The sequence below is a fragment of the Amphibalanus amphitrite genome, unplaced genomic scaffold (genome assembly GCF_019059575.1).
Source record: "Amphibalanus amphitrite isolate SeventyFive unplaced genomic scaffold, NRLGWU_Aamphi_draft 001299F_arrow, whole genome shotgun sequence".
Taxonomy (NCBI): Eukaryota; Metazoa; Arthropoda; class Thecostraca; order Balanomorpha; family Balanidae; genus Amphibalanus; species Amphibalanus amphitrite.
This window is the reverse complement of record NW_024882792.1, coordinates 144,590-163,464: the sequence shown is the minus strand read 5'-3', so window position 1 is coordinate 163,464 and position 18,875 is coordinate 144,590. Positions and strand designations below refer to the sequence as shown.

General features: G+C 47.5%; 1 protein-coding gene across 1 annotated transcript in view; it reads right to left on the bottom strand.

The window, feature by feature from the left end:
- Nucleotides 1-2,233: 2,233 nt before the first annotated feature.
- LOC122371963 (protein Wnt-8b-like) overlaps nt 2,234-18,875 on the bottom strand; it is a 46,959-nt gene continuing 30,317 nt past the window's right edge. The window contains exon 8 of the mRNA XM_043348765.1: nt 2,234-3,451. Within this exon, the coding sequence (XP_043204700.1) occupies nt 3,231-3,451 (221 nt within the window). The 3' untranslated portion in view covers nt 2,234-3,230. The remainder of the gene's footprint in view (nt 3,452-18,875) is intronic.

The following is an 18,875-nucleotide window of genomic DNA, read 5'->3' as shown; positions in this document are numbered from 1 at the left end:
TGCCCTCGCTGAAATTTATTTGGTCGGCAACCCACTTTTCAGGAGAATTCTTCAAGCATGTTTGTGTTTTCCATAGTTTGCTATCACGTTTTCCATAAATAGCTTATTCATTACACATATGTGTGTCTCTAAAAGAAATAAATGCCCCATAAAAGTTAAAACACATAACTTTTGCTGTTCGCAAACAGTACGCATAATTTCCAATAGCAACGGCGACAAGACATTGACCAATCACGTTGCGTGTTTCCTGCTGGCGTTGATATGTACTGTGGGCAAAATGGCGTGAATAGAATTACCATACTATTCTCTTTATAAGATTGCGTGAATAGGGTGCCGTAAATAGAGTGGGGTGGAATGATAGTACGCCATTTGGTAGCACAACCTTTATAAGATTGGGCCCTGGGCCACATAGCGATACGCGAAAGGCGGCGTTCGAAAGAGCGTTAAAAATAATGACGAAATTACTTCAGTCAATTTTTTGATCAGGTCAAAGGTCAGGTCACCAGAGGTCATTGAAGGCAAAATTTCGCCGATTTCCAGGTCGAATGTCGACAAATTCCAAGAAGCCAACGCATAACTCGAAAACCAATAGAGCTACAGCGCCGCGGAAAAGCGCATTCGATAGCCCTATTAAAGCCCTTTCTGAGCAATTCCCTCAGATTTGACCTACGGTCAACGGTTTTGCCCACAGGGGGCAAAAACTGCAAAAATAGCCGATTTTTTCGAAAACAGTTTTTCTGCAATTACTTTTGACCCAAGCCTTGTAAGAGCTTACTTTTACCGGCATTGTGTTCCTCTCGTCAAGACGCATCGAATGAGCTATAAGTTGACCTTGAAAGGTCAACTTGAAAATTTGACCTCAGGTCAAGGTCATGACCTGACCGGAAAGGGTCATGTTGCATATCAGTCGATCCGTATCGTCGAGCTGAACACATCTAAGGCGTTTTCATCGCTCTAGCATGCCTCTATCAAAAGTTATTTGCGAAAAACTGTTAGATACCATTCGTGACCTAAGATGACCTCAGGACATAAACAAGGGTCACGGACACCATTTTCATGTGCAGTGTGTCTTAAACACTTGTAATTCGGTGTTTGGGAGTGTTTATAAAGTCTTTTGTCCAAAAGAGGCGCATTTCAATTTTCTCCCATTGACTTATAATGGGGAGGTCGCAAAATTGACCTGACCTTAGGTCATCGATATCAAGATTCTGAGATATACATTTTGTACATGCTATTGCTCTTAGCAATCGCAGAAAGTTTCAAATCGATCGGTCACTCGGTGTAGCTATGACAGACATTGAAACTTTTTATGAGGTGAGGTCACTTCAAGTGACCTGGTGATCTGACCTTGAATGACCTTGGTCTAAAATTTTTACAACATGTGTAGAATTGATGTATGATAAGGTGTACCAAAAACGGCGGCGCTCCGCGCTGCCGTTTTTGAGATATTCGCGAAGATCCACAAAGGGGGTGTTCAAACACCCCCCAGCAGGGCGCGGGTTTATTTTTCATTTTTTTTTTACGTTAGGTCAAATCTGAGAGAATTACTCAGATAGGATTTTAATAGGGTTATCGAATGCGCTTTTCCGTGCTATTGGTTCTCGAGTTTTTTTTCTCGGCGTTTCGGCGTTTCTTTGTGTGGTTTGCTGCGGTCGGGCGATTTTTTCGCCGTTTGCGTTGGCGTTTCGGGCGTGCGTTTTGCACGTTTTGCGGTGTTTACGTTTTGCGGCGGGCGGGCGTTTTGTGTTTTTTTTTGCGGCGTTTGTCTTTGGCGGCGGGCGGGCGGGCGGGCGATGCGGGCGGTTTTCTTTTTTGCGTCGTTTGCGGTGTTAAATTTGTTTGCGGTTGGCGGCCGCTTTTTTTTGTTTTTTTGCGTTGTTTGCTTTTGGCGGCGGTCTGGCGATTTTTAGGCGTTTTCGGTTGGCGGTTAGCGGGCGTGCAATGCGGGCGGTTTTATTGTTTTGCGGCGTTTTTGCGTTTTTTTTTATTTGCGTTTTGCGGCGGGCGGGCGTTTGTTTATTTTTTGCGACCTTTGCGTTGGCGTTTCGGGCGTGCGTTTTGCGCGTTTTGCGGTGTTTGCGTTTTGCGGCGGGCGGACGTTTTTCACAATTCAAAGTCCAAACCTTCGTATGAACTCGCTCGCTCGCTGCGCTCGCTCGCTTGTAATTACAATCCTACTACAGGCATAAGCGCGCTTACTGATCCATCCGATGAGACGAAAATAGAGTACACGTATCACATGATTTATATTACAGGCACACGGTGACTACTGCATAGTAGAACAGTAAGGGTCAAACACATATCCAGAACAGTAGCAGTTTGAAAAGGCTTACCGGGCTTGATGACACCAAGAAAAATATTGTGTCACTATTGTTTGAATGTTTGAATGTTGATCATTACTTGGTCCAGTTTTAATGTCGCATTACTAACGTCCAAAAAGCCGATTTGTCACTGTTGAAAATGTACAGGTCTCTATGTCCATCCCTGAGCCATCGATGCGTGACATTTGCCTCACTATTGTGTCTTTACACGCTACACCTAGTTAGCTCGCCAATAACTTAGTCAATAAATAGGGCAACAGGGCGAAGTAGCCCAAGGGAAAATAAAACCAGACGAATAATACACATAGCTAAAACACATAAGACAATGCTCATCGATTCACATCAAGTGAATTCACTGGACGGAAAAGCCTGATCACGAAATGACTCAGCATCTACCCAAAAAGGTCTAGAAAATCCCGTTCAGCAAGGACCCGCGAGAACCTATCCAGTCAGTTACTAAGCACAAGTAGACCCGTATATGTATTCAGGCTGTGAGGTCGTCACGTGCTCAGTCACATTGTGCGAGTCACAGGGCACGTGATCAAGCATTGTCTTCCCGCCCCCCCCCCCTAGTCGGTCGGTTGGTTGAGTTTTCTCACCCTCATTGTTCAAAAGCTGTCAAAAATTCTCACAGGAGAACTGAGTCGACGAACATAGCCACAAAACACTCAAAATCGCCGCCAAATAGACTAGATTCACCGCACTGCCATCTGCCGACCAACTGCAACACTAGAACTGTCGCAATCTGCCACTTGGCGGCGCCACTGGACACCGACAACACTCCTCCAGATATTCATCCGCCAGGCTCCAGACATCTTGCCCCTGTGTTGTCTTTTAGTGTTGCGATGACACCCAAAACCATTGGTGCAACGTTTGACACGTGCGCCACGTGCACCACCACGTGTGCCATTACCGGCACGTATATTTGTACGACTTTTGCGTGCACGTGTCGCACGTGACCTGACAACACCAGTGGAATTTGCAGTTACACGATGTCTTGACCTCTGTAACCTGGCGTTTGACTCTGCGGCCACAGCGTCGACAGAGGTTTTTACAGGAGCGTCGTTCGGCGTGGGTAACCCCCGGACCGGTGGCACGCGAACACTCCCGCCCGCGCGTGCCAATGTCGCCTGAAAATGAAAAAAAATCGTAATCGTAATCGTACGTATTTGACGGCTTCTGGGCTTCCACATGGTGATAACAGCCCATTCGGAGTTGCAGTTGGGGCGGAGAGAGTGGGGTGCATTGGGACGGATGGGAGTATGGGGACGATAGGGGTCCTGGCCAGTGCCTTTGTTTGCCGTTTGTTTTTGTTTTTTGGGCTGTTGGCTTTTTTCTTTTCTTTCCTTTTCTCGTTTGATCTTTTTCTTTGTTCCTTTTCTTTTCTTTTTATTGTTGTTTTTTTTGTAATATCTCTTTTTTCTTTCTTTTTTCTTTTTGCTTTTTTGCCTCTTTTTTCCTCGGCAAGCTGACCAGGATTACAAAAAAAGCTTATGCATTTATTTGTTTTCCTTCAAACGGCATGGTGCCAAGTTACGGTAAAAATCCTGCTTATCGGCACCGGGATTCGAACCCGCAACCCCCGTCCCGGAATGACGCTCCTACCAACTACGTCCCCAGGGCCACCCTCAAAGACTTAGGGAATAATAACAGATGGATCTAGACTATCTTTTTTAGAAAGGAGATGTTGTGTATAAGCAAGCTCCATTGCATGTTCTTGGCTTTCCTATTATCAAATGATTCTGGAGGGTGGAACTGAAACCAGGGCCCAATCTTACCAATGCCGTGAATAGGCAAAATGCCGTGAATGGAGCCCATTCACGGCAACGGCATATTACCAATGCCGTGGATAGCTATTCACGCCATCTCATTCACGGCATGCGGTCGATGTTTATCCACGGCATTTTGGCAGTGCTTTAACATGGGCAGTGGCACAAGCTGCCGCGAGAGCGGCAGAACAAACGCAAATTATCAGCTGTTTGCGCTGTCGGTGGCCGTTCCATTCACGCCACCTTTTAGTGCCGTGAATGGCGGGTGTTGTGAAAGGGATAGGTCGCTGGGAGGATGTTACTATGCAATATTTGACACTATTATTTTTTTTAAAGTAAAGAATTCTTCATATAATGCCCTTGACATCTTAGAGCGACGATTACACGCATAGCGATTATTTCAAAAACATGTATTTTCCAGGGATAAAATCACAGTCAAATCCATAAAAATAAACATGTTTATGCATTATATGGTCTTATTTTTCAAATCCATACGAGATCGTGGAGGCGATATTAGCATCTGGGCCCAATCATACCAATGCCAAACCTATCAATATATGCTATAATATGGGTGTTTCAGTGTTCACCCCGTCCGGACGTCTCACAAACATCCTTCATGATTTCTAAGTAAATATTTAAAACAATTAAATACCGTAAACTTGTCAAACAAGTATCAGCACTCACAATGCATATTTTACCACTTTCTGTCTGGCACAGACAGCTACAGAGCATGCTGTCTTCATGCGTCTCAATTTGACTTCTGAACTGAATGCTTTTTTCTTGACATGTTATGGTTTTGAGATGTAGACGGGTTTCTTCAATATTTTGAGTAATTCCTTTTGTTATCGTGCTCGTAAAAAGCAGCAAATAAGGCTATAGCTTGAGCTGGCCGGGTGCATGTACCCAAAGTTTTAACTTTACGAGCTGCATTTCAATTGCATTATTCCAATGTCTTAGAAACAACAGCGGAGCTATCACTAGGTCGTTACTTCAATAATTTTATCTCAAAATTGTTGCATTATCCTAACAGCAAGTAAATAGAAATGATGAGCAGCGAAACGAAGTTGAAATCTACTCCACTCGATTTTCTCAGCGCGAGAATGTCCTCGCGGAATTTTACTAGGCCAGTAATCCGCTTTTCAGGAGAATTCTTTAGGCAGGCTTTAGTTTTTCATAGTTTGCTATCACGTTTTCCACAAATAACTTATCCTTCACACATATGTATGGCTCTAAAACAAATAAATGCCCGACAAAACTTTAAATAGAGAGCTATACCTGTTCACAAGCAATACGCACAATTTCCAACAGCGAAGGTGACAAGAATTGACCAATCACATTGCTTGTTTTCTGCTGGCGCTGAATTGTACCGTGGGCAAAATGCCGTGAATAGAAATGCCGTGGCACGGCATTGGTGAGATTGGGTAAATGGAGTGCCGTGGATCGGCCGCCGTGGTAGGCATCCACGGCATCTGCATCCACGGCATTGGTAAGATTGGGCCCAGGGCCCAATCTTACCAATGCCGTGGATGCAGAGGCCGTGGATGCCAACCACGGCGGCTGATCCACGGCACTCCATTTACCCAATCTTACCAATGCCGTACCACGGCATTTCTATTCACCGCATTTTGCCCAAGGTACAATTCAGCGCCAGCAGAAAACACGCAATGTGATTGGTCAATTCTTGTCACCTTTGCTGTTGGAAATTGTGCGTATTGCTTGTGAACAGGTATAGCTCTCTATTTAAAGTTTTGTCGGGCGTTTATTTGTTTTAGAGACATATATATGTGTGAAGGATAAGTTATTTGTGGAAAACGTGATAGCAAACTATGAAAAACTAAAGCCTGCCTAAAGAATTCTCCTGAAAAGCGGATTACTGGCCTAATAAACTTCCGCGAGGACATTCTTGCGCTGAGAAAATCGAGTGGATTAGTTTTCAACTTCGTGTCGCTACTCATCATTTCTATTTACTTACAGTTAAGATATTGCAACAATTTTTAGATAAAATTATTGAAGTAACGACCTAGTGATAGCTCCGCTGCTGTTTTTAAGTCATTGGAATAATGCAATTGAAATGCAGCTTGTGAAGTTTAAACTTTGGGTTCATGCACCGGGCCAGCTCAAGCTATAGCCTTATTTTTCTGCTTTTACAAGCATGATAACAAAAGGAATTCCTCAAAATATTGAAGAAACTCTTCTACATCTCAAAACCATATCAAGAAAAAGGCTTCCAGTTCAGAAGTCAGATTGAGACGCATGAAGACAGCATGCTTCGTAGCTGTCTGTGCCAGACAGAAAGTGGTAAAATATGCATTGTGAGTGCTGATATAATTGTTTAACAAGTTTACGGTATTTAATTGTTTTAAATATTTACTTAGAAATCATGAAGTATGTTTGTGAGACGTCCGGACGGGGTGAACACTGAAACACCCATATTATAGCATATAGATAGGTTTGGCATTGGTAAGATTGGGCCCAGGTGCTAAAATCGCCTCCACGATCTCGTATGGATTTGAAAAATAAGACCATATAATGAATAAACATGTTTATTTTTATGGATTTGAGTGTGATTTTATCCCTGGAAAATACATGTTTTTGAAATAATCACTATGCGTGTAATCGTCGCTCTAAGATGTCAAGGGCATTATATGAAGAATTCTTTACTTAAAAAATAATAAAAGTGTCAAATATTGCATAGTAACATCCTCCCAGCGACCTATCCCTTTCACAACACCCGCCATTCACGGCACTAAAAGGTGGCGTGAATGGAACGGCCACCGACAGCGCAAACAGCTGATTATTTGCGTTTGTTCTGCCGCTCTCGCGGCAGCTTGTGCCACTGCCCATGTTAAAGCACTGCCAAAATGCCGTGGATAAACATCGACCGCATGCCGTGAATGAGATGGCGTGAATAGCTATCCACGGCATTGGTAATATGCCGTTGCCGTGAATGGGCTCCATTCACGGCATTTTGCCTATTCACGGCATTGGTAAGATTGGGCCCAGATTCCAAATGGATAATACGCTCAAATTGTGTCTTACTATGCTGTCCCAGCTAGATGCTGATTAAAATTTGTGTGCGTACACAGTCAAGGAAAATCTTAGAAAGCAGTGCTAGCACTGAGCTGATGAGGAATGAAATGCGAGTTACGCCAACGAAGACAGTTTGGTAGCACATCGAGCATGAGTTGAGCACCCACTTAACAAATTTAGGCCATCATCGGGGTAACGTGCTGGGCATGTCGGGGGACATTGGGACGATCAGCTGTGTAGCATCAGGACACAAAGATGACGCTAAGCTTAGGGAACATTTAGACCACCCGCTCCCCAGAACAGCATTTACAGGGTGGGGCAGAAAGATTTACCTGTTTGAGTTCAGTCCATAACTCAAAAAGTTATGAACGAATTTTGATAAAATTTTGCATGCAGCTTCCCAACTGACTCATGTATCAACATTAAGATCGTTTTTTGCATTTTGTAATATTTTTTGGTGAGCTATGGGGAAAATGACTAAGAGAGCCCAAATTGCGGCACTGAAGTAGGTTGGCCATAGCTCCTGAGACGTTGCCAAACAGCTCGGTGTTGCCATAAAACTGTTTGCAGTGTAATTAAATGACTAAAAAAGAAAGGGTTAGTGTCGACGAATTCCATGCCAGGCAGAACAAGGGATATCTGCCTCAAAAAGCTGGTTAATATCGTGCGCAAGAAGGTGTTTCAAGTTCTAGGCGAAGCATGCACAAACTGCCAAGGGAACTCGGTGTTTCGCCCAGAACCGCCAGGAGAATCATAAACGACGGCTTGAGCTTCATGTCATACAGGGTGCAACATCGGCACCTAATTTCGGCGGCATCCAGGGCAAAGCGGCTACACAGGACCCAAAAGTCATTGGAGGAGATCAGGAGCGCCGGTAACAAGACATTCTTCTGATCCAATGACAACATTTTCATGCTTGAGCCCCAGAGACACTCCCAAAGCGTCAGAATTTTGACAGATGGTCCATCCAGCATTAATTCTGCTATTCGCACCATTTTTCGTCGCCAGAAGCCTGCTGGTGTCTTGGTTTGGGCTGCCGTCGCATCCGACGGCTCAAAAGGAACCTTGGCCTTCATCAAGGAGGCTGTGAAAGTTAATTTACAGGTTTAAGTCCATCTGCTGGAGGAACATAATTTGTCTTGGGTCACTCAGTCGTTCCGAGACGGATACGTCTTCGTCCAGGACGGTGCGCCGCCGCAAACGGCCAACATCGCTCAATCGTGATGGAAGACCCACATGCCTGGGTTCTGGGACAAAGACATTCGGCCATCATCAAGTCCAGACCTGAACCCGATGGACTTCGCAATCTGGACCATCTTGGAGAGGAGGGTGTGTGCAGCGGAACACAGCAGAATCGCCGCCCTGAAGCTGGCCCTCGAGACGGCACCGTCGTATCTTGGCGGGGACACCGTGCGGCGCTCGAGCCCCTCCGCAGAGGAACGTTTCGATGCAGTGGTGAAGGACAAAGGTGACCATATTGAGTCATAATGCCGTCGCTGAGATGTGTACAGTGGATCTAGTAAGGATCTCCAGACGTAACTAGATGGCGTTGAGCCTGAGTCGGGTCCATGTCAAATTCAAGGGGAGGTCAGTACCGAGCTGGGCCCGATGGGGAGATGGGGAGGGGCGAGGTCACGGTGCGGGTGACCTGTCAAACAGCCCCGGCGCAGCTGGGCGCTGCCGCAGGCAAATGACGCATTCCAGCCGGCCCGCTGTTCCATATCGCGGTGGCGGGCCTGGCGGCCGGTAGCCTGGCTGTTTGGAAGGAAAGGATAAAGGCATGGGTTTGCCGTGGCCGGTTCATCTGTTGTTACCTATGACACACTCAAAGTAATGCATATGTGATGTTGGCAATGCATGATGCTGTGGTAGGTATTATTGTTGGTAATGATTGCGATGTTGGTAATGCAGGTGGCAGTGGAATACTAGCGAATGCTCCCAGCGCCCAGTAGCTCAAAGGATTAAGATTATTAATATATCCTGAAATTTTCCTTTAAGATAATTCCAGCACCAGAAAGATCGTTCGCCAGTTTTGGACTGGATGGTGTTTCTTGCGTAGAGCGCCTTTGGGCGAATAATTGTCATGGCCGGCGATTCTTTTTTTTTCGGTAAGACGGGTCACATCGGACTAAAATCAAATTTAGTCGCTAATAGAGGATGAGGAAAAGTGGATGACTATCGCATTTTTTGTGCATTAAGTTTCGAATTAAAAAAAAAACTATAAGCTAAAATGAGTTAAAAAACAATAAAAAAGTTCATTAAAATATATGACCCGAAACTAACTTCCGTTTTGTATGACCATCATTGGGTGTAAGACCCCGGTCCAGCCGGGTTCAACCCGGTCCAACCTGGTTCGGCTCTCTCGTTTACCTTCGGGCTTGGTCTCGTGACATTCACAGACGTCAGACATCCAAGTCAGCAACTTTGGCCGAAACACTATCCATCAAGCTGCGCAGGGGCGCAGGGTGACAGGTGCTCGTAGCGTTGGGGCTGGGTGATCTGTGTGCCGAGTGCCATATCGTGGGTTCGAGTCCCACCCTGCTCTGTTTTATCTAAACACTAACCAAAACCTTTCCTTCTACTACAACACTGACAAACACGACGATTTATCTTTCCCTGATATCCTCATCACAAAGTCAAAATTGTCGCAACTTTATACCTAATATACATGTTTAGATGAGTTTCATAGATGTTTTTGGTCGTTTCTCTGGACCAACTCGTGATTCTTTTCGACCCGATAAAAACCCATCAAGGCTGAGCGTGCCAAAGAATGAAAGAAATTATGCAACTGAATAAAAATTCAGAAAAGCCAAAGACATGCAAATATCGACTGAAAGTATAGGCCCTAGATTTCAATTATCATTGTTTAACATTTATGCTACAAGTTTACGGCGTTGCCTCTCGCTTGCCCGTTTGTTTGAGATAACTATTCCCTTCAGTCGCATTCTTGCTGGCTTCACATGAACAGGATACCACCATACCCGAGTGAGCGGACCTGCAACCAGCATCCCCTCCACTCAGCCGCGGCGCAGTGGCGGGCGGCCCACTCCCGGCGCTACGCACGCTCCACGCCGCGATAGCTGCAGCGCGTCACTCCCCCTCCCTCCTTCCCCCACAATGACCGGTGACCTCACTTCCCTCGGGATTTGGACTCGCCCTACCCCGACCGTAGCGCCACGTGGTGGCTCTGGAGATCTTAAATAGACCCACTGTACGGCTCTCCAGTAAAAGTCTTGTTGGTTTTGCTTTTTCGGATATATCTGGTCCTATAAATGTTTAAATGCATAAGTATCAACCCGGATTATGTGTATGCACATTTACCACGTGACTGTGAAATTTCATCGTTGTATGCCAAATACTTTCCGAGATATCCACCAAAAACCTGATTTTCTGCCGTTTGGGGTATTCTGGCCGCAATCTTCCTGGGATCGCCTATGACATCCATGGTGCCACCTAGCGAGAGGGACGCGGAAACACAGAATCATGAATGAATCGAGCGCGTAGTAAACGGTGTATGGAAGGGAGACTCGGCAGAGGCTATCCGGGTGGCCGGCGCGCGGCGCGCCCTCAGGCATCGGCCGACCCTTTGGACCGCGTGGGGTCAGAGGTCGCGCTCGGGAAGTCTCGGCTCTGGGTTTTAGCGCTGTGCAGTCAGGAAGGGAGGGGAGGATAGCGCTAGCCCGACTGACTAGTATCTCGGCTGATTCGTGTGGGGTGGAACGGATCACAAAACGGGATGGTGGCTAGTGGTGGATGATGGGATGGTGGTTAGGTTAGTGCGTACTGCGTAGAACGTAGCTGAACATGCTTTTTCATGGCAAACAACATTCAGCATAATGTGCGGGATTATGCCAGAACTCATACAAAAAGGAACTAATATTTCGGCCGAGGGAGTGGATGAGAGCCGTGACAAAGCATGACGATGCTGCCAAAATTGGGATGCTTGTTTGCTCCCATTTTTTTTTTTATTATTAAGTTTTAACCCTAACATGCAGCGCTTGATCCGAACTTAGAGGTCCCCGACTGACCTTGGACCTTAAAATCGCACCTGTCCGGTGCGCCACCTTTTCTTCAGGGGCGCTCTTCTTGGTTGTATCTGTTCTTACCAATAACTAAAGCAAATCGAATACAAAAGACATACCTACCTCAAACACAGTTTAATTCACATCTGCTCGTGTGCATACTTGTTTTTACCTATACCTTCTCGCATCATAATATATCACTTCAGTGCTTAACCTTCAACGGAATTTTGGGTTTTCTGCATATACCCCGGCCGAGGGGGGGGGGCGACCTTGACGGAGAGGGACGGAGAGGGCGACCCCTCTCCGTCTTTTTGCCCCTAATTGAGCTAGCGCCTTGCGGATAAAACTGAGCGCGTGCGTCGTATGAGATGCAGCAACTGGTACCCGAGTTGAATGTCTCAGGTCCACCGATAAACTCTGAGGTCAGTATAAGTGCTCCAAGTCGCGGGATCGGTTTTTGGTAAACAACTTCACCTTAAGTGGTTACAGAGCCAAGAGTTTTGCATGCTCAAACGCGTCGAATAGTTTACGCTTTGTTTTTGTTGAGGTCAATTTAAGGTGTTTACCTCAGGTCATGTCAGGGCAGAGCCACTCAGGCCACGAGGCTGACTCAAGGAGTTCATATCGCTTCTTCGATGCGGTAGGTCCTTACAAGTCCACTGGTGGCTTCCCGACTTGCTAGCTCAATTTGATCGGGACTTTTTGGTGAAATCTTCTGTGACCTTAGTGACGTCATAAATGAAGTTGCCTAACTTTAAGAATGGAAAAGTGAATGCTGGGGCTTGCAAAAATTGTATAAAATCGCGAATTCATGCGCTTGAGACAGCTTTAGATGGCTCCCGGCGCCAAAATAACAGTTTTCATATTTCCCAATTGATTAATAATCGTGAGGTTGCGTGACCGACCTGACTTCAGGTGACTCTTAAGAAAAATGCGAGATAGCTACATACAAGTTGTGAGGCCTCTGGGAGATAGTACTAGATCATATAAGCTTCATTCCCCGTTGAAAAGTCCCCTGGCACGAAGGGTGCTGCGACGTCGCGACATTTTGGGGCCTTACAGAGGTTCACTTTTGACGCCATTGGTCAACGGCCTGACCTTAACCTTCGCACTTGTAGGAGGGTGTCGAACAGACCTCCTACCCTCAGTTTTTCGCAAATAACTCGCGCAAAAAGCGGCTGATTGCGGCGAAACTTTCAGTACCCTCGAGTTATTCAATATTACGTCTACCCTATAATTTGCATGACCCTTACTCAAAAGACCTTTGACTTGTGACCTGTGTTCCGAGACCGTGTTTGGCCGGAATCGCGTTTTGGCGTATTTCGAGTAGAACGCGTTTTATTGTCTTTTTGTGGCTTTAAGCGATCAAACATGTGAAAGGATGTTGATCGCATGGATTTTAGTGGGTATCAAGTTCACGTGAAGATCAGTCAGGTCACTGACCTTTGATGACCTTTGTTCACTCTTTCGAGTTCTACATGTTTCTAGGGTAGATTTTGGAGTTGATTTCGCATTTAGAAACCGTTTGAACATTTAAGAAGTTGTTTTGGTTCACTCGTAACATGTGACCTGACCTGACCCGACCTGGCCTAAATGCACGAAAACATCCTCTGTGATCAAAACTAACTTGAATTTCGTGATCAGCACCCCGCAAAACCCTATAACAGCTTCACTTTACGAAGCTCTAACAGGTCCCGATTCCCCGACTTTTGAGTTATATTGACCTGTCAACCAATCACCTAGGACCTTAACCCTCGCCGGCACAGGCCATTTTGCGTTCTTCGACGGCACAAGGGGGGTTGGTACGACTCCCCCTCGCGTTTGGCCCCTGATCGAGCTAGAGCTTCGCGGAAAAAACGAGCGTGCTGCCCGTCACGAGAGGAAGCCGATGATACCCAATTTTAAGGTCCTAGGTCATCGGGTGACCTTCCAGGTCAGGTCAATGACCCAAAAACCGGGAAAATCGGGACCTGTTAGAAAGTCGTAAAGTGTGGCTGCCATGTGGTTTTCCGGGGTGCTGATCACTAATATCGTATTAGTTTTGATCAGAGATGATGTCTTTAAGCATTTATACCAGGTCGGGTCAGGTCAGGTCAGGTCAACCGGTAGGGGTTGTGACGGGTATTCGTAATACGTGTCAACCGCCTCTGACATCTTCGTTACATGTTACGAAGGCACCAAAACTACTTCGTAAATGTTCAAATGGTTGCTAAATTCAAATTCAGCTCCAAAAACTAGCCTAGAAGCATGTAAAACTCGAAAAAGCGAACCGAGATCACCCGACGTCACCAAAGGTCAATGACCTGACCTGACCTTCAGCTGACCTTGAAACCCACCCTAGTGTATGGGAGCAACATCAAATCACATGTTTGAACGTTTGAAACCACGAAAAGCTTGCAAACGCGCGGCTAATGCGAGCCGACATACGCCGAATCGCGATTCCGGCCAAACATGGTCTCGGAAAAGAGGTCACAGGTCAAAGGTCATTTGGATCAGGGTCAAAAAATTTCAGGGTAGGTGTAAAATTGAGCAATGCGAGGGTACTGAAAGTTTCGTCGCGATCGGCCGCTTTTTACGCGAGTTATTCGCGAAAAACCTTAGGGGGGATTGCATCAACCCCCTTGTGCCGGCGAGGGTTAAAATTGGGTATCATCGGCCTTCTCTCGTCAAGGGCAACACGCTCTTTTTCCGCGAAGCTCTAGCTCGATTAGGGGCTGAACGGCAAAGGGGTCCAACGGACCCTCCTCCCCCTCTTTACGATAGACGCTGACAAAACACCAATATGGGCGAGGGTGAAAATACAGCTGCTGTCATAAAAATTCAGCTTGAACCAAAGGTCAGGCTTGCCAAATTTCAGCTCTCGCAGCTATCAACAAAAATAAACATGTGGAGGCAGCACCCGCCTCCCCCCCCCCCGTCCTCTCGGCCACTGCCAGCGAGGTTGCGTATCATACATGTTACAAAGCATCATATCAAGATGACACACCCCAGCAGCCTGAACAAAAACTTATTACCCACGCTAGTCTATCGGCACCATAGCACATGGTCGAGACTGTCGTCAGCCACGGACTCGCACTCGACCAACCCTCTGAGCCCGTTGACTGCGGGTGACCTTGACATGTCTAGACTGATCGGCGGCCGGCCGCTGTCGTGCGGTCGTTACACGCGGAGGGGAGAGAGACACAAAGTTCTACGTTATAGCTGACCTCTGACCTTTCCCTGCGCCCTGGTCACCGACCCCGCTCCATGTCGCTGGGCGGTGGCATGGCGGTGGAAACCGGTTCTAGCCTCTACACATGCCACCATTCTAACCCTCCCCTCCCCACGCTACTACGCGGCGTGGAGTACGCTCGTGCGTAACTGGGCGGAGCAAGGGGTCACGCGATACAGGGGCGGAACTGGTTGCCCTCCCGTTCGCCGAGCGACCAACGACTAATACCCTGGAGAACCGTACGGTTCTCCAGGGTATTAGTCGAACCGTACGGTTCTCCAGGGTATTAGTCGTTGGTCGCTCGGCGAGCGGGAGGGCAACCAGTTCCGCCCCTGTATCGCGTGACCCCTTGCTCCGCCCAGTTACGCACGAGCGTACTCCACGCCGCGTAGTAGCGTGGGGAGGGGAGGGTTAGAATGGTGGCATGTGTAGAGGCTAGAACCGGTTTCCACCGCCATGCCACCGCCCAGCGACATGGAGCGGGGTCGGTGACCAGGGCGCAGGGAAAGGTCAGAGGTCAGCTATAACGTAGAACTTTGTGTCTCTCTCCCCTCCGCGTGTAACGACCGCACGACAGCGGCCGGCCGCCGATCAGTCTAGACATGTCAAGGTCACCCGCAGTCAACGGGCTCAGAGGGTTGGTCGAGTGCGAGTCCGTGGCTGACGACAGTCTCGACCATGTGCTATGGTGCCGATAGACTAGCGTGGGTAATAAGTTTTTGTTCAGGCTGCTGGGGTGTGTCATCTTGATATGATGCTTTGTAACATGTATGATACGCAACCTCGCTGGCAGTGGCCGAGAGGACGGGGGGGGGGGGAGGCGGGTGCTGCCTCCACATGTTTATTTTTGTTGATAGCTGCGAGAGCTGAAATTTGGCAAGCCTGACCTTTGGTTCAAGCTGAATTTTTATGACAGCAGCTGTATTTTCACCCTCGCCCATATTGGTGTTTTGTCAGCGTCTATCGTAAAGAGGGGGAGGAGGGTCCGTTGGACCCCTTTGCCGTTCAGCCCCTAATCGAGCTAGAGCTTCGCGGAAAAAGAGCGTGTTGCCCTTGACGAGAGAAGGCCGATGATACCCAATTTTAACCCTCGCCGGCACAAGGGGGTTGATGCAATCCCCCCTAAGGTTTTTCGCGAATAACTCGCGTAAAAAGCGGCCGATCGCGACGAAACTTTCAGTACCCTCGCATTGCTCAATTTTACACCTACCCTGAAATTTTTTGACCCTGATCCAAATGACCTTTGACCTGTGACCTCTTTTCCGAGACCATGTTTGGCCGGAATCGCGATTCGGCGTATGTCGGCTCGCATTAGCCGCGCGTTTGCAAGCTTTTCGTGGTTTCAAACGTTCAAACATGTGATTTGATGTTGCTCCCATACACTAGGGTGGGTTTCAAGGTCAGCTGAAGGTCAGGTCAGGTCATTGACCTTTGGTGACCTCGGTTCACTTCTTCGAGTTTTTCATGTTTCTAGACTAGTTTTTGGAGCTGAATTCGAATTTAGCAACCATTTGAACATTTACGAAGTAGTTTTGGTGCCTTCGTAGCATGTTACGAAGCTGTCAGAGGCGGTTGACACGTATTACGAATACCCGTCACAACCCCTACCGGTTGACCTGACCTGACCTGACCCGACCTGGTCTAAATGCTTAAAGACATCATCTCTGATCAAAACTAATACGATATTCGTGATCAGCACCCCGGAAAACCACATAGCAGCCACACTTTACGACTTTCTAACAGGTCCCGATTTTCCCGGTTTTTGGGTCATTGACCTGACTTGGAAGGTCACCCGATGACCTAGGACCTTAAAATTGGGTATCACCGGCTTCCTCTCGTGACGGGCAACACGCTCGTTTTTTCCGCGAAGCTCTAGCTCGGTCAGGGGCCAAACGCGAGGGGGGGGGTCGTACCACCCCTCGCGGCACAGGGGCCAAACCTCTGTAAGGCCCCTGTGCCGTCGAAGGACGCAAAATGGCCTCTGCCGGCGAGGGTTAAGGTCCTAGGTCATTGGTTGACAGGTTAATATAACTCAAAAGCATTGGCGGCGGAACGGGGATGGCACCGGGGCACCGTGCCCCCTTTGATTTTGGCATTTTAACATTAGTCCTATGGGCGTTGCATGGAAAGAATGGGACCAAAAGTCGGCAGTGCCTCCCCCCCCCCCCGCTTAATTGAAGGTGTTCCGCCGCTACTGCTCAAAAGTCGGGGAATCGGGACCTGTTAGAGCTTCGTAAAGTGAAGCTGTTATAGGGTTTTGCGGGGTGCTGATCACGAAATTCAAGTTAGTTTTGATCACAGATGACGTTTTCGTGCATTTAGGCCAGGTCGGGTCAGGTCAGGTCAGGTCACATGTTACGAGTGAACCAAAACTACTTCTTAAATGTTCAAACGGTTTCTAAATGCGAAATCAACTCCAAAATCTACCCAAGAAACATGTAGAACTCGAAAGAGTGAACAAAGGTCATCAAAGGTCAGTGACCTGACTGATCTTCACGTGACCTTGATACCCACTAGAATCCATGCGATCAACATCCTTTCACATGTTTGATCGCTTAAAGCCACAAAAAGACAATAAAACGCGTTCTACTCGAAATACGCCAAAACGCGATTCCGGCCAAACATGGTCTCGGAAAACAGGTCACAAAAGGTCTTTTGAGTCAGAGTCATGCAAATTATAGGGTAGGCGTAATATTGAATAACTCGAGGGTACTGAAATTTTCGCCGCAATCAGCCGCTTTTTGCGCGAGTTATTTGCGAAAAACTGAGGGTAGGAGGTCTGTTCGACACCCTCCTTCAAGTGCGAAGGTTAAGGTCAGGCCGTTGACCAATGGCGTCAAAAGTGAACCTCTGTAAGGCCCCAAAATGTCGCGACGTCGCAGCACCCTTCGTGCCAGGGGACTTTTCAACGGGGAATGAAGCTTATATGATCTAGTACTATCTCCCAGAGGCCTCACAACTTGTATGTAGCTATCTCGTATTTTTCTTAAGAGTCACCTGAAGTCAGGTCGGTCACGCAACCTCACGATTATTAATCAATTGGGAAATATGAAAACTGTTATTTTGGCGCCGGGAGCCATCTAAAGCTGTCTCAAGCGCATGAATTCGCGATTTTATACAATTTTTGCAAGCCCCAGCATTCACTTTTCCATTCTTAAAGTTAGGCGACTTCATTTATGACGTCACTAAGGTCACAGGAGATTTCACCAAAAAGTCCCGATCAAATTGAGCTAGCGAGTCGGGAAGCCACCAGTGGACTTGAAAGGACCTACCGCATCGAAGAAGCGATATGACCTTCTTGAGTCAGCCTCGTGGCCTGGGTGGCTCTGCCCTGACATGAACTGAGGTAAACACCTTAAATTGACCTCAACAAAAACAAAGCGTAAACTATTCGACGCGTTTGAGCATGCAAAACTCTTGGCTCTGTAACCACTTAAGGTGAAGTTGTTTACCAAAAACCGATCCCGCGACTTGGAGCACTTAAACTGACCTCAGAGTTTATCGGTGGACCTGAGACATTCAACTCGGTTACCAGTTGCTGCATCTCATACGACGCACGCGCTCAGTTTTGTCCGCAAGGCGCTAGCTCAATTAGGGGCAAAATGACGGAGAGGGGTCGTAATCGCCCCCTCCCCCCCTCGGCCGGGGTATATGCAGAAAACCCAAAATTCCGTTGAAGGTTAAGCACTGAAGTGATATATTTTGATGCGAGAAGGTATAGGTAAAAACAAGTATGCACACGAGCGGATGTGAATTAAACTGTGTTTGAGGTATGCCTTTTTTATTATACATTCGATTTGCTTTAGTTATTGGTAAGAACAGATAAAACCAAGAAGAGCGCCCCTGAAGAAAAGGTGGCGCACCGGACGGGTGCGATTTTAAGGTCCAAGGTCAGTCGGGGACCTCTAAGTTCGGATCAAGCACTGCATGTTAGGGTTAAAACTTAATAATAAAAAAATGGGAGCAAACAAGCATCCCGGTTTTGGCAGCATCGTCATGCTTTGTCACGGCACTCATCCACTCCCTCGGCCGAAATATTAGTTCCTTTTTGTATGAGTTCTGGCATAATCCCGCACATTATGCTGCATGTTGTTTGCCATGAAAAAAGCATGTTCAGCTACGTTCTACGCAGTACGCACTAACCTAACCACCATCCCATCATCCACCACTAGCCACCATCCCGTTCTGTGATCCGTTCCACCCCACACGAATCAGCCGAGATACTAGTCAGTAGTCAGTCGGGCTAGCGCTATCCTCCCCTCCCTTCCTGACTGCACAGCGCTAAAACCCAGAGCCGAGACTTCCCGAGCGCGACCTCTGACCCCACGCGGTCCGAAGGGTCGGCCGATGCCTAAGGGCGCGCCGCGCGCCGGCCACCCGGATAGCCTCTGCCGAGTCTCCCTTCCATACACCGTTTACTACGCGCTCGATTCATTCATGATTCTGTGTTTCCGCGTCCCTCTCGCTAGGTGGCACCATGGATGTCATAGGCGATCCCAGGAAGATTGCGGCCAGAATACCC